The following is a 16,686-nucleotide window of genomic DNA, read 5'->3' as shown; positions in this document are numbered from 1 at the left end:
CTTGTTATGCTAAATCTCCCAGGCTACATTTATGGCCCAGATGCATGAAGAATGGGCAGTGAACAGTGGAGCTGAAGGGGAAACTGAGCTCTATACAAATTATAAAAATTTAAATAAATTTTTCAGTTTAATGGTTATTCAAATATTACTTATTTTAATATTAATATTATCTAAAAAAGTTGTTCTAGTATATATTTTTCCCACAGTTTCCATTCAGTGCCACTGTATTGGCTTCATCCGCCTTGGCTGGAACTCACACAATGTAATGATTTGTATCTGAGAACTCAGAGCCATTTGCACGCATGCAGCCGGGTCGAATTGCCAAGAAGGATATATATTTTCCACCAGCACGCTCCTGTGCTCAAATGAAATTATGCTCAAAAGTGACTTACAAACTGCCTGTACCGCCGTCTATTTGCTTGCGGTGCTTAATTAACTTTCGCACTGTAATTGCTCGCCGAACTTTAAAACGATAAAAGTTTTTATGAGCTGCCGTTTTGCCGGCTGCCTTTTTGCCTGCCAGGGAATAACAATACGAAAATTTAGTTTCGCATACCGTCGTCGAATACAATTAAAGTTGAGCAAAACGCCCGCACATAAAGCCCGAGCTCTCCGAACTGCATAAATGTTTGCCTTTGATGACAGCGGGACAGGACGGGACAGGACAGGACAGCAGAGGACAGGCCAGGACGAAAAGGACGAAAAGGAGCCAAGGAGCAAAGGAGTGCAGGAGTGAAGGAGCAAGGATCTGCGCCCGACGGGCAGACAGGTGACGAGTTGGACTTTTTTCGCCGCTCGTGTCTCGTTTATTGCCGCCCTGCGGTTATTTCTTCGCAAGTAAACAACAAACAATTGCAGCGGAACAACGAACAACGAACATCCATCCAACCATCCATTCAGTTTTGCAGTGGACTGGGGAACTTTTTGACTTTTCGTGCTAATGGTTCAATTTATTTGGCCGAGTTACCTCGACAGTTTGCAAAATATGACGACGACGACGGCAACGACGACAATGACAGGCATTCAAGTTGCCATGAAACTATTTTCAGATTTTAATTGCAACCGCTCACGGACTGCCAGGCTAAATTAGCTGCTAACTTCATTTGCCTTTCGTTTTAAATTTGCGCTCCAAAAAGTCGCCACTTACAAACGCTGCCAAATTGGACGGCAAATGAGGTTTTTTTGCGCAGCGCCTACCTGTATTTAGTTCACATTTTCGTAATAAGGAACTGCTCGTTCGCTGTTTCAAATTCGCGGTAATTACATTAAGTGCAGGGGTTGTCAGTGGCCTAAACCATTTGCAAATTGCCAGCAAAGTCAGCTGAAACATGTATCAATCAGTGAGTGCGAGTTGCGTTCGTCTGGAAAATATTTGCACACAATTAAGTGAAAGGCCGCCGGATAATTTATGATTTCATTTAAGCGACTCAACTGCGTGTAATTATGCGGACTCACAGCACGCCGCATACACACCCGCAAACACACACACCCGCACACACACACACACACAATGTACACACGCTGCGGCTGCTGATAATCGCGCATACGCCCCGTGTGACTGGCGCAGCGAATTAGAAAGCGTAACGTATTGTTGTTGACCGTAGCGCACCCGGCCCTTTGGCGCCGATTGTTATCCCTTTAATGCCGCGGGAGCACCGCTCAAGTGCCGGAGGTGAAGTCAGAGTTCGAAATTAAGTATACGCAGTGGTGTACCTGCCTGCGTCTGCAAACTGATGATGCGTGGCGTTGGCTTATCGAGATCCGCTTAATTTGGAATGCTTTAGCGGCTGGCTCCGCATCGATTAGACTTTCCGTGTTTACAGGTCAGGTCAGGTCAGTTCCCGAATTAATCGAAATTAAATTAAGCCCACGCACATTATCGATGTAATTTAACGATGTAATTGTTAAACAAAGGGCATTGTCAAGTACGGTTAACTTACATAATGGCACATTTCTGGCAGCTGGGAAATTTAATTAATGTGCTGGAAAATCAATACCTGCAACAGAAAGCAAAAAAGCTGCGTACGAAGTTAATGCGGTTAAAATCAAGTTTTTATTTCAACAAAATACATTTCATTGTTTCTCATTGAGAAATTCGATATATACGGTTACAAATCGTTCGTTCTGCCCACTGAATATGTGAAAATCTATAACTAAATCGAAGTGAAATTAATTGTCGGCCCTTTTATATTTTTTGTATATGCTGATAATGCAATTTCAAACGGTTTTTTATTTATTTTCTAACGCCTGTCGCATCAATTGGTTTTCAAGTGTTTCCACAGTGACAAATACAATTAGCTAATTGCAATAACAGAAACGGAAATTAACCCGAATAATAATATTTGCATTCCAAAAACTAACAATGCAATGCAGCGTTTTGTGTCTGTTATCGCATTTGCAATTTCGTTTCATATTACATTCGATAATTACATGGGCACCAGTTTTTTTATTTTTATTGTTACATAAATATTTAGGCTAGGCATAAAAATTAGCATTAAATATAGTTATAGTTATAGTTATAGTTTACTGTATGCCAGATGGGAAACCACTAAATGTAGACAGTTGAAGAGTTTCACAATCATTTTGTAATAAACAATAATTCAAGTTTAGGACGTTGAAGCAGTAACATAAACTAATTATTTCGTACAGCGGTTTTCCCATCTCCCTTATCTTTTCTTTCAGATTTACACAAATGATTTATGCTTAACTATGAATTCAGTTTTCTATATACAAGATGTTTGGTTTTCCATTCAATTATCATGAGTCCGCCTGCGTTCCAGGGCCCAAACATCGATGCTGCTCCAAGTGGCTGGTGATTTTCGCACGCAGGTTGCAATAATTGATATGCAGAGTGGATAAATTCGAGCAGGAATCGCGGCAGCTGCTGCTCCCGAGCTCTGGGCGGCCACCAATAAGCCATCGCACAACGGAACTGGCCACCATGGCCAGCAGGAGGATCCACCGACTGCTCCGCACGCTGCCACTTGTCCGGATCGCCCTGCTCTTTTGCATCGCCGCGGGGCTTTCGTCTATGGAGGACACAAGAGGGGAAGACAAACAGAAAGTGTGTGGCAGATACATTTGGTTAAGTCCGGGACTCCAGACTCCAGGCTCTTACCATTGATGACATTGACCACCACGCTGGCCGCTTCCGCTGTGGTCGGCATGCACGTATAGTTTCCGGTGTCCAGCAGCTGAGCATTGGCGATGCGTAATCTGGGAAACATGGAAAGCAAAGCACAGAGAAGCTTATGGCAAACGTGCAGCTTAATTGCGTCAACTTTGTTTCCCTGCCCCCCACTGCCCCCCTCGATTAAATCAACTCCATCGATCAAAGCTCGGCATGCCAGCCGCCAACTGGAGGCAACTGGAAAATCTCGCACCTGATGGCACGTTAAGTCCCCTGCGGCATTCCGGCTGGCAAGCTGGAGGAAAAATTCCTGCCTTCGAGAGTTGAGCGCTTAATCGCTTGTTCAATCATTATAGCAACCCATTTAATGTGTTCAATTAAATGCTAAAGAAAGTGCAAACCGTTTGAGATCTTTAAATTGTTATAGGAAAGCTAGAAAAGTTGAATTGTAAGTTACCAGTCAGAATTCTACCTATAAGTTTATATTCTATATCTTGTTTGCACATTTTTTGAGTTTTTGTTACTGCATTTAAAACATTGAGACTTTAAAGCACATTTCAGCTTTGGTTGACACCATTTTCCCGAGTGCAGGAAATGCGATGCATTATTGGTGCCATTGTGTTATGGTATTATCATTTGTACCCAGTGGCTGGCTCACCTGCTCTGCAGCTTCTCGGCCAGCGTGGACTCCATGGAGATGCGCTGCAAGTCGATGGCCGCGTCATTCGGATGCGCCACAAACGGGGTGAGGATGTAGGGGCCGCGGTACCAGTAAATTGGCCCAATATCCTGCGCCGACGTCGCCGGCTGCTTCACGTGGCACGTGAGCGTTACGCTGCTGCCCACTTTGACATAGAGGTCCGTCGGTCCGGCAATAATCGCCTTCGCATCTGGCGGCGTTACTGCGATGCGGCCCCAAAAATTGATTAATAGCATAGCATTTCTAGGCGCCCCAACACGCTCCACTCATGAGGTTGGTGGTTAGGTTGGGTGGCTGGGTTGGGTTTTGAGTGGGTGGTTGTTGCAACTGCATCTAATCATGCGTACGGCAAACGCAAATTCCAGTGCGACGCAATTGATTGGGTTCAGATGGGATGGGATGGGTTGGATTGGGATGGGGTTTGGGTTCGGGTTCTGCTACAGGTTCTGCTTTTGGTTCTGCTACGGGTTCTGTTTCTGTTTCGAGACGGGTTCAATTGAATTGGGTGGATTGAATTGCCGGCATTTCTAGCAACTCTCGTGTGTACGTGTGTGCTGCTGTTGGAGCTCCGTGTTTGAGCGGAATACCTTGGAGCCACGAGGCAGAAGGCAGCCCAGATTTCGACTGATAATGAGCAGCTACTGTGTTAACTGTGTAAACTGAGGCCCCACCGAGTACTCCATTCAGCCGTGGGGCTCCTCTTATTAACTGAAACAAGCTTCGACCTCAATCTGAATCGCCATTGTGCATGCGAATGCTAATCTAGGAAAGCTAAAACTCGCCTTTTAGTAAATTCGTAAGTTAAGTTTCAAATAAACGCTAATTAACTTCCTTAAAACGTTTATCATATATACTTGCAAAGCTTTCATAAATTTAGATTACTTTTAATCTGCTTTTAAACTGCAAAGCTCATATTTTATTATTAATGCTTAAAAAAACCATATAACTTTAGGCCTGTGAGTTTATTCAGAAAACGACTTTACTTTATGCGTTCCATAAAAGCGGTTGTTTTATCACACAAAATTAATACTGACTTTCAGAAAATTTAAAACACTTTTAATTTTGTATACGAAATGCCCTGGAAGTTGTAAAAAGCGTCGAATCAAATTTTCATTCTTTGGTGAAGAACAAATTTTATAGTGAGGCAACAACGCCTTTTTCCCGAGCAAAATTAATGAAAAAACTAGCACATAAAAATTTGTTGCCCTTTCCTGATGGCCTTCGCTTCTTTTGGACAACTTTTGGGCCATTTCATTGACCCATTGTTTGTCGATGAAGCTGTTGGCTTTGGCTGTGGCTGCTGGTCTCGCATTTTACACACATTTTAAGTGTTGTTAGCCGGTTGTTATTGTGAGCCAGACGGTGGGTGCCACTGGCCCATGTATTAGGATGTGCCATTAAACGTTGTTTCCCATACGAACAGTATACGTGTGTATATGTTTGTACGTGTGGCTTTTCTAATATTGGCGATGGGTTTTCCGGGAGGCAGTGGGCGGTGGGTGGAAAAGGCTCGACGGCAGCTGCCGCAGACAGAGACAAATGTGTGAGGGGGGGAACCGAACTAAGCCGAACCTCCAGAATCCTGTTACCACCATCACTTTCACGTTATAGGCACTGAAAATTGGTTTAATGTTTTTTCCGTGCGTTTCTGGCCGACCGTTTTTGGCCAACACAGCAGGCAGTCAACAAAGTCAAATGTTGACGTTGTTAATGATGTGCGGGGGGCTTTGGGGCAGAAGGCAGAAGGCTGCAGTATCCACACACACACACACACACACCCAAGTCGACCAGCTGGGCAGTGGGGCATAAAAGCGGATTTTGGTGGCGCCCCAGACGAAGGCACACTGCACTGGATTCGGTGGCAGGCGGGGGGGTGAAAAGCGATTTGGTTAGTTAGTTAACTTGGCATTAGTGGATGCCATTGACGCCCTCCTAGATAGCGTCTTAAATGCCATCGACTTTCAGTAGGGGCCGAGATTGGAAAGAGGGGAAATAAACACGCTTCAATATTAGCCATTTGCTAGGGAAGAGGGAAGAATGGGGAAAATCCTACTAGTACTTAGGCTCCTAAGAAAGCTATGCTCCTAAGCTGAGCTATGCTCTATTTATTAATAAATCAAACAAAAATATAAATCAAATATATTTCATATTTTATTTTTCCGAATCACTGAACTCCAAATGAATTAATCAACGCTACGTGATAAGCACAAAGTGGATAGTTAAAATGTCAGCATAAAAACACTATATACACCCGCGTAATATTTCATGGGCATACATTTTGGTTTCCTTCGGCATAAATCAGTGAAAAATATTTCCGTCGGCGCGCCACGTGATTTGCATGACAACAGCGTGCATACTTATAACGCGATTTCTGGGGTTGCAAATGATTAGCATAAATTCCCCAACTTGCCACCTTTAACCTGCCCCCTTACAGGTGGCAACATGCCTGTCGGCTTCCTGTCGCCGCTGCCTCGCTGTCCAAAGAGCAGCGCACTCAAGGATTACTACATCCGCAGTGCAGTTTGGTTGCCAGGCGGAAAGGCGGGCAGGATGTTGTGCCCCACCAGGTTGCAGGTGGCAGGTTGCAGAAAAAGCAACTGCGGAAGCTGAAACGCTGATACGACTTTGCCTTTTGATGAGATCTACACCCTTCTACACTCGACTGGAGACACACTACATCCTGCCGGTGGCAGGCAATTTGTCCTGGCTGCCTTTTATCCATCATCAGCGGGGGTTACACACCCATTTAAGTCGGATTTTAAGCCAAAGATTAACTGCGTGACTGCGTTAAAGTCAAGTTTAAACGAAAACAAACTCTGAGAAATTGCCATATAAATATTTATACTTGATAGTATATATTAAATATAGTAACTCTTTTCAAATCAAACTATTTCCATCGCTTACAAGAATGTTAAAAGTAAATTACTGAGCTATTTGCTGGTAAGATTTTCCCTCGTGTAGATCTACTGGCATTGGCCAAGAAAACTTTGAACTAGAAACTAAACCAATCACTGCCAAAGTAGCAAACTCCGTCCGATTATTTCAATTAACTTTCACGCTGGTCAAACAAAACTTTCTCCCTGCGACGCCGACGACAAACGAGAAGACTAACTGCGTGGGATGTCCGGGGGATTCCAGGGATTCAGGGGGGGATTCGGGTGATCCGGAGACGCACCGACGTGGAGTACTGACTTGCTCGCTTGGCTGCCCGGGCACGGCGAAAAAGTTCCAAATCAATTTTACGTACATGAATGAAACATGAACGTGTATGCTTTGTGCAGCAATTTATAGCAACACACAGCCGCAAACAAACAGGGTATCCGTATCCTACTCCCCTCACCCGCCGTGGACTTCACGACTCCGAGAACCGGAAATCCATTGTAGAAAACTTGTGAAATGGCAGAACAATGAGGCAGAAGCGGGGGCCTCTTGCTTAAGGCTGCGGCAAGGGGTAAAAGGGGTGGAGCCCCCCAAAAACCCCTCTTTGCCAGTGCCCCAGTGTGTATTACAAACAGGCAGCATATGAATTTAGTATTGAATTTAAATGCAAATTGCGTTTGCATGCAAAGCGTGTAGAAAAATAGACAAACCGAACTTTCCAGCGCTGGTTGGGGCGTCGAAAGGGGGCAAAGGGGTAGTAAGGGGGGCTTAGACACGAGTAACGGTACTGGCAGGTGCCAACAGCGGTTGCCATTCCAAGCGTCTGACCCACAGCACATCCTTTAGCACTTCACCTTTAAAGCCTAACCCCCAACACTTGCAAATGCCTAGCTCTATGCATACTAAAAACAGGAATATTTGATCAATTCGTTTGCGGTTCCTCTCAACGACTCTCTGCCTCTTGGGAGTGTCCTGTTTTCTAGTTTTCAACGAGTGTTGAATGATTTCATAAAATATACCATGGGTAAATTAGGTTAAAATGTGAGACCAGTAAACTACAATTCAAGGTGCAAAATATAAGGGTTTTAGCTTAGTACTCAGTACTCTTCCATCCTCATTTACTTCTTAAAATCTTAAACCACCTAAAAAAGCTGCTCAGTGCACCTAGATCTGGAATGAAGCCCTTGGATTTAATCTGCAAAGTGATGTCCCAGTGATTACGCAAAAATTCCAGCATTGCAAGAAGGATAAACCATTATGACGAACGACTATCCATTGCCGTTCCACGAAGGAGGAGCAACTTTGGCCCCACCCATGCCAGAGGATCCTGCCAAGCGCAGGAGAAACTGCCAAAGTTTACGGCCAATTTACAAAGCCCCTTTGCCGTAGAGAAATGCAGAGTGTATAAAAAGTTGCCATTTCAGGTCGTGCGAATGCCAGCAACTCGATGACAATGCGTATGCAACTGCATTTGGGGGGAGGAAGGATCCTGGGAGGATTTGGGTGGTGGTTGGGAGGAAGTGGAGAAGGTGTGGAGGAGGAGGCGGAAATGGAGCAGACAGGGAGGCCTTACTCACCTATGACATTCAGGCGAAATGCCATCGAAATCTTTGGCTCCGTATTCACTTGGCATTCGTAGATGCCGCTGTCACGTGGCTGGGCATATTTCACATGCAATGTCCAATCCTTGGAGTCGGCGGTCCGCACCACCTGCACGGGTAGGATAGAGAGAGACGGCAGCAGTGGGAACAAAAGAGACAGACAGAGACGGTGGGTGAGACAGGATGCCAAGATAAATCGCTGCTGTGGGTGTTGTGGGTGCTGTGGGTGTTGTGGGGGGTGTGGAGTGGCCACCGAGTCCTTGGTAAATTTAATCAATGCATACAACTTGCTTGGCCCGAATTGCATACGCAATTAAGCTGACTTTGCTTACAAGCCCGGCGGACATTAAATAAGCTACCTGGGCCAAAGGATGATTGAGATTTTGGGGCTGGGGAGGGGTAACTGGAGCACAGCAGGGATAACTTTGGCCCAGATTACGTATACGCACCTTGAAACGCTCATCAGATGTGTAGGTCAAAATGCCTGCAGTCAGAATGTGCAAATCGCGTTTTCGTATCCAGGATACCTGCAATGGGATGAAAATAAGGGAAAAAAAGGTAAGAGGGACACGAAATGTTGTTAGTGCCAGTGCTTAAGTCAATTTAAAAAATTGCCTCCGGTGCTGCCACTCGACTGCTTGGGAACTGGGAACTGGGAACTCCGACGACAGTATATAGATACGAAAATTTAATAAACCAAGCGGCAAAATGAACCAAGCAGCCAACTCTTAAATCTGCCGAAGGTTGTTTCCCCCCCATACAGTGGCTCCTCGCTATGAACGAACGAACACGATTACACTTTAAAGGATAAATGACACAACCTGAAAGCTAAATAGAATTCTATATTTCACTGAAAACGATTGGCAAAGACAATCAAATTGAGCTGTGGGATTAACACACAAAATGGTTTAGCTCCAAGCAGATATCACCGTATCCTACACAGCGAACATTTCCCATTCAGCCAAGGAACGAAAAGAGCAGATGAGCTGGGAAAATGGAGACAAGTGCGTGCCCCAAATGTGAGAGGCTTAAACTCCCGAAAGCCCCCCAAAAATGCCCCCCAAAAATGCGAAGTGAAAGAAGAACCTGCCGCCACTGCAGCGGGCACAAAAAAGTAATCTTCCAGACGGCCGCGGGCAAACAAAACTTTTCGCATCCCCAGAAGCCAGCGAAAAAAAAAAAAGAAAGAATGAAATGGTAAAATGGTAAAATGAAGGCGGGAAAACGAGGAAAACCAGGCAGGAGCTATAAACGGAACTAAAAGTGTCAAAGTGGCGAAAGGGAACACCAGCAGCGCGGATGAGCTCGTGGAAAATGGATGGACCCACAAGGTGAGCGATAGTAAATCTGGATCAGACTACGCTAGTGAGCAGGAGATGGATGGTGATTGCGAAGGATGATGGTATCGCCATACCATATCGGATGGGAGGGTATCCAGAAAGCCACTTGGGTTCAAAATTAACAAAAGCCCATTTCAAAATTAACAACGCAAAGCACACAGCTCAGAACTTATAGCTTAGGTAACTAAACTTTAATGAGTGTGCAACTATAAAATATAAGATGGCCAGTTATATTATCCAACACTAAAGATACACATAATCATATATGTTTAGGGCAATAAAATAATATAGAAAATGAAAATAATGTTTCTCCAATCTGTGCCATTAAAGATTCGCCCCAAGTTTGTTAGTCCGTTTTGATTGAAACCAACGCCAAATAGTCTTAGTCAAAGAAAACCAATACAAAATACGCTGCAACTTAAAAACTTAAAGAAAAGGAAAACAGCGGGGAAAACGATGGAAAAGTGAGGAAAAACAAGGCGAGTTTGCAAAGTAAACTCGGCATTGGTCAAAGGCCAGACTGAGGGTTTTGAGCGGAAGGCAGAAACTTTGCCATTGAACCGGCAAAACAAGGGTGGCCAAGAGCCGGGAAATGGAAAGAAAAGGCGACTGAGAAGCTGGAAGTTGCGAGTTGGGGGGAAAGTGCATGGGTGAAGTTAGCGCTAACTTGATTTTCAGCATGACTGACGAACCAAATATTATGCTTAAAAATGCATTAAAATGAAAATCGGAGAGGGAGAAAGAATGATAAGCTATTCAATGATAAGCTGGCAAATGCAATCACTTGCCGGCCGATTCACCGATTCACTCACCGATTTATCACCCAGATTGTCAACGCGGCAATTGATGGCCGCCGTGTGACCCGTCCGGGTTGTAATATTCCTGGGCATTCCGAAGTCGAAGACTGGTGGCGGATAGGTGGTCTCCTCCGGCTGCTGCTCCTCGGCCTCTTGGTCGTCATCCAGGGAGTTGCCGAACTGGGGGAATTTCCTATTCACCGAAGCAATGTAAACGTAATCGTTATCAATGCTCGATGGGGCAGAAACCATGGGCAACAGGTTGCTATTGCCATCCACGATATGAGCTGTGATGTAAAAGAAGATGAAAAACGTTTAGAATCACAGAGGGGTTGATTCATTGCTGCTTCAAAATAAACACAGATAGCTTTAAGACCTGGATGAACTAAGCTTCTATGGCTCATCCTGCCAGCAACTGAAAAAAGGCGCATAATGACCTTTTCCGGACAGCAAACAGGAATAGTTGAAAAGGGAGAACATTAATTAAATGCCACTCAATGCGCAGTAAAAATGCTCTTTTCATATTACTGAGCTGGATGTGCACAGTCGGGTTTATTTCAAAAATGCAGCATGAGATGGCATTTTACGGCTCGTTGGGATTAAAGGACAAATAGCGAGTGAGCAATAAAAAGCAAAACAATGGGGAAAACACTCATAATAATTATATATCACACTTGGCAAGCAATTAAACTATTTCCTCACTACTACAATGGAAATGGCTTTTAATTAAGATAAAGGAGTGCACTTTAATTGCCAACGTGGATATGGGGCAGTGGAAACCGTGAGGCACAGGAAATAACCGAAGTTTTATCATCTAGCATGTGAAGTTCCGGAAGATCTCAATTAAAAGCGAGCAGCAAGAAGCCCGTTTTGCTGCATTAAACTGTCACATTTTTTCTAAAAAAAAGATTAAAGATTCCGAGTATATTTCAATGCGCATTCAAAGTTCAGTATTCTCATTGCCAAGCCGCAACGTGCGCGGTTCAGAGTTCAAAGTTCGCGTCGAGTAACGCGTATAAATTATAAATCACTCAGCAACTATGCAGCACGGACTATCTCTACCGTTGTTAACTGCCATCCACACCTCGCACGTGCGAAACTGCCGTGCACCTTGCACCTCGCACTTTGCACCTCGTCGTGGCAAAAAGCGAAAAATCATGTTTTCTGCATTTGAATTTATTTGACATTTTAATGAGCGCATAATGGCAGCGGAGCAGTCGCCAAAACAGCGACGCGACTTGGTTGCTGATAATGGCCAGGTTGCACCGCCCACAACTCGGATGCTGCAAGGCCCCAGCTGCCACATCCCACATCCAACACCATCCCTATCCCCATGCCCATCCAGATCCGAGTCCGCGTCCACCTCCATCTGCATCTCCGCCTGTCACTGCCTCCAATCTCTCTAACTGGGTCACTCACTTTTGCCGGCTGCACTTGAATCTTTTAGGCCATTGGGGTGGCACTTGTGCATGTTAGACACAAAAATCTAAATTATTTAAGTGCCCGCCCCGCACCCCCCGCTCGGGCACACTCATGCATGCATATGTGGAAAGTGAGTAGTCGGGGGCGAAATAGCCACACACACAGATACAGCGATTTACAGTGGGTCACATGCTGAATTTTAACTTAAATGCTTAAATGACATTTGTAGTTAAACCAAATATCATTTTCAGACCTGATAAATATTTATTATGTTTAAATTATACATATCAAGATACACAGAGAATGTGGGATTCGAGAATGTGAATGAAAGGTTATAGTTTGTCTTGACACATTTTAAATATTACGTATACGCCGAGATGTACAACCTTTAATGCTGTGTTTAATACTTGAATACCTTATTCTATATAATTATAATATATTTCGCCAATATATAAAACAAATCTTCAAAAAAGTTAAATCACATGAGAATTTAATTTATTGTAAAAATACAGAATATGAATTGTATTTACCAAAGGACATAAATAGACTTCATAATAACAGACATGAAATCAGAGTTTCACTTAGACAATGCTCACTGTGAAAAATATGCGGCAAAAGAACTCTCCGCTTTTATGGAAAAGTAGTCTAAACATGCAAAAAACAAAAAAAAAAGAGCTCGCAAAAAATAAAACTAGATACGAAATGCCAAAGTGAGTGCAGCACTTTTTGCAGCTGCAGCCCGCGCTTCTTTCATCTTCCACTGCTGCTGTTGTTGATGTTGTTGTTGCCATTGCTGCCGCTGTTGCACACAGATACACTTTCAGTTTTGGCATCATTTAGATACTCGTGAAGCAACTGATGCAAATTTAATTTGGACACCTCGCAAAAAATGCGCCGCATGCGAGTGCCTCGAAAGGGGGCAAAAAACGAGGTGGGCGACTATCTGGTGGCATAACTTGCACTTGAGAGTGTGTGTGTGTGTGTGTGAACTGCAACTAATGATGTTGCAGGCACTCGCATGCGGCTTTCTGATTTAACGATCGCAGTTGACTTTTTGTAGTTTTGTTGTTCGCTTCCCAAAAATGTTCAGTTGCCGGGAAGCTTAATGGCCCGCTTTGGTTGGTTTAACCGATTGCTGCGGTTGATGGCCGTCATCCTCCGGTTTTTTCCACTCTTCCGTCATAAACTTCATGCTTTGTTTCCGCCGTGGTACACTTTTATACCCTTTAACTGCCTTTCAACGACAGGCAAAAAAATAATATATATATATATATGTATATTTCACCCTTTGAGAGGGGTCATAAAAGGCAATCAAGGCTTTCAGTCAACTAAAAATAAAAGGCGCCGATTGCCGCTGAAATCGATCTTCGGCAGACGGAAAATCGGCTTTTCTTTTGGATGCTTAGATTAATTTGGCACCCTTGTCAGCGAAATAATTTAATTTTACGGCATTAGTGTAAATGAATAAGCCGATTTGGGGATGACAGGATTTTCGAAATAACAGATACAAAATGAACAAAGGTGCACCAGACAGTGAATATAAGTGTCGATGAACCCGCTTCTGGTTTATATTTAAGTAGTTACCATTCAGAAGCTTTTCAGGTTGTAACAAATTGAAAATAATAACCAAAATCTACTGCAAATTCCTTAAAACATTTAAAGATTCGCCTGCAAATCTATTGAAACTTAAAGCAACATTTAGAACCTTCAACTGCCAAAGTTGACCTCAAACGAAAGCAGCAAAAGTCCTTACAACGATGCAACTACAGCTCCTTAAAATCACTTGGAACACTTTAAGCACATTTTCCTCGAGGGAGTTGGTAAGAACAGAAAAGGGCTTTTGAAAAATTCAATAAGCAGCCGGTGCCATCAATGTCCTCAAGGATATTTCCTAGTTGTCTACGGGTTCAGCCGTTTCTGGCGACTGGGTGTGTGGGGAATATTTATTAAAATCGCTGTTCACCATTTTTTATTTAGCATATCAAAAGAAAGTCCGTGGACTGTTTTGCCCAACATTCTTGTGCGGAAACATGTCCCAAAGGTTTACGGGTCTCTGGTATTTTTTGTTGTATCTTTTTGCCCTTTCTGCGGATATATTTGTTTAAGCGGAGTATCATTTCGCCGCCGGCTAGACAAACCTATTTGAGGCTTAGGCCCATTGAAGTTGGCTGTGGCCAAAGCAAACGAGCCTGCGGCTGGGAAATCTGAACCAAATGAATTCACCCAAGATGGCCCATGATTACAGCTCCTGTTTGGACTGCAACATATCCACTCAATGTGTTCACACATACACATACAACACATATTCTCGCGAGTTTCAGTCCGTGCAACGTGTTGATGTTGAAAGTGCAGCATGGCCAAAGGCTGTTGGCGAATGTCTCGCCCATATGAATTTCTATGTGGCAGGAAGATTAATGTCCACAGTTTCCACAGACAGCTGTGCTGCAAAGGCGTCGAACGAGCATAATGGCTTATGAAGCCGATGTGGAGCACTTCTTCGGTGGCCAATGGCTATTAATTGCCAGGAGTTATGGGTGCTCTTAAGAATTGGCATTTATGCTTTTTTCAAAATTAAAGCAAGACAAACTTGCGCTGCGTCTATGTCTTTGGAATCTGTTTGTAGTTCCTGAGATCTCAGCGTTCATACGGACGGACAGACGGACGGACAAATCGACTCGGCTATTGATCCGGATCAAGAATATATATACTTTATATGGTCGGAAACGCTTCTTTCTGCTTGTTACATACGAATCTAGTATACCATTTTACTCTACGAGTAACGGGTATAAAAAGAGTTTAGTATTGATTAAGAAATGGACCAAAACAAATTAATACAAGAAAATTGAATCTTCTTTAAATGGAGTGCAGTACTGGCAATCCGCTATTGAACTACTAACTTACGTACCATTTTTCTGGTAGTTATGAAAGCCTTGAGAAAGTGTTTTTCACAAAAGCCCAGCAATTATTCATTGAAGGCTTCGAAAAACACATTGAAAAGGATGCCAGTGCTTGTAATCCGTTAAATAACTATTTCTACCAACTTGACTTTCCCAATCGCAGGCCATGATTACACTTTGGAAATCCCGCTGCCAGACCAATTGGTCTGAGCCCTTATCCTTGTGCTCGCAACTTTGTCACAAATTCGAGGCCAGCAAAGTTTCAATTTAATTTCATTAGCAATGCAAGGGAGAAAAGAAAAGACGTTTCTGCTGCCTAAGCCAAAAGTGGAAAAGTGGAAATTTGATAAGAATCGGTCCATAGCCAGAACACTGAGATGGAACTGCTCCCAGCCATTGCAACTAAGTCTCCGCACAGCTTTTTGGACACATTGCTAAGCTCAAACATTGGCACACATAAATATTTACGACTATTAGTTTTTACTCGAAGATCAAAACTTTTTCGATTTACTCGCAAGTCACTTGAACTTGGCCAAATTTGCATATCGATGTGAACAGGCAACACAGCCAAAATGTCGGAGGAGAGGCGCCAAAAAAAACAATTAAAATAAATTTTACATAAGTCTTGGCACATTGCTATTACTTTGCGTAAATGTTTTCAATATTTTATGCTAAATCTTTGCGAAAACAATTTTGCTGCACGACTGGAGTTTTTGGGGCCAAAAATGCAAATTGCAAATTAAAAGGCAAAAGCCAAAGCAGAGCACTTGAAGCATGAAGTTTCGACTTGAAGCCTTGTAAATCACAAAACACAAGAAAAGATACATCCACGTACACCATCGCCAGCACGGAAAGGTCCCTAAACCCGAATATGTCATGTTCTGTGTATGTAGGCCAGTCCTTTCGCCTGGATATTTATTATTTATGTAGCTCAACTAAACGTTTTGCCGCAGGAATTATGGCATAATATGTCAAAAAGCAAGCCCCACGCCTTAAATAACAAAGAACGACGGCATCTTCTTCTGGGCACTCACCCACTCCAAAGTGTGAATACTCTTTCTCGGAAAAGCAAGGGGTTTTCTAAGCGTCTAATTGGTGACCCGAAACCGAAATCAAAAAACAAGCCAAGAAGAGCCAAAAGAAAGTGAAAAGTCTCGCATTACGAGTTACCGCCATTGGGCCAAAACAGAACCAATGCTAAATAAATTTGCAGCCGACCCACTCGCAGGGCAATCACTTCGCTGCTAAGCCGCTTCTAGGCAGTCCAAAAACTCTATAAATTTTAAAGCCGCTATTAGCCGGGACTTAGTAGACATAATAGCGGCAACATCCCCAGTAACAATTCATAAATGCCAACGGAGGTCGTGGAACGTGGATTTTTGTTGTGTGGCATGAATTGAAATTGTGTTAAACGAGCCGCAGTGAAACATCTCGCTGCTGTGTCCAGTGGCTTCGATATAAGCTCCTTAACTTGTGCAAGCACAAAAATCCACCTTTAATCATACGATTTCGAGGCAGCATTTAAGGTGCAGAAAAAGTTTGCATTTTCGTATGTCTGCGGTATTTGGAAATAACCTTCCCAGGCGCTGGAAAAGTTTTAGTTCCCCGCCAAAGTTGTGAAAGAGCGTAGAAGTCGGCAAAACTTGCCGGCCATTTAAATCATCGCCTGCCAGCAACACAAGAGACGCACAATTGAAAATCGTCGGCACACCTGCACAGCCATTGAAAAGGGCAAAATAAAATAAATAAATTTACATCTCGATACTCGCACTTGTGTTGGAAAATAAATGGCGAAAAGAGATGCTTCTCCACTTCACTTTTGTTCAGAGGCGCCTTGTGATTCCCAGCACTTCCGGTAAGTTATTTTAGGTGAGCAAATTAATATCGCTAAGAATACAATATTATACAATTTAAATATA

General features: G+C 43.4%; 1 protein-coding gene across 1 annotated transcript in view; it reads right to left on the bottom strand.

Moving 5' to 3' along the window:
* Positions 1 to 2,569: 2,569 nt before the first annotated feature.
* LOC122614153 overlaps positions 2,570 to 16,686 on the bottom strand; it is a 35,407-nt gene continuing 21,290 nt past the window's right edge. The window contains exons 2-7 of the mRNA XM_043788650.1: positions 10,464 to 10,735; positions 8,761 to 8,838; positions 8,288 to 8,420; positions 3,789 to 4,032; positions 3,119 to 3,216; positions 2,570 to 3,029 (exon numbers count right to left, since the gene is read on the bottom strand). Coding sequence (XP_043644585.1) covers positions 2,758 to 3,029; positions 3,119 to 3,216; positions 3,789 to 4,032; positions 8,288 to 8,420; positions 8,761 to 8,838; positions 10,464 to 10,735 — 1,097 coding nt within the window. The 3' untranslated portion in view covers positions 2,570 to 2,757. The remainder of the gene's footprint in view (positions 3,030 to 3,118; positions 3,217 to 3,788; positions 4,033 to 8,287; positions 8,421 to 8,760; positions 8,839 to 10,463; positions 10,736 to 16,686) is intronic.

The sequence above is a fragment of the Drosophila teissieri genome, chromosome 2L (assembly GCF_016746235.2).
Source record: "Drosophila teissieri strain GT53w chromosome 2L, Prin_Dtei_1.1, whole genome shotgun sequence".
In the NCBI taxonomy this organism is placed as follows: Eukaryota; Metazoa; Arthropoda; class Insecta; order Diptera; family Drosophilidae; genus Drosophila; species Drosophila teissieri.
The sequence above is the reverse complement of the archived record's forward strand: the minus strand, read 5'-3'. Positions and strand labels throughout refer to the sequence as shown.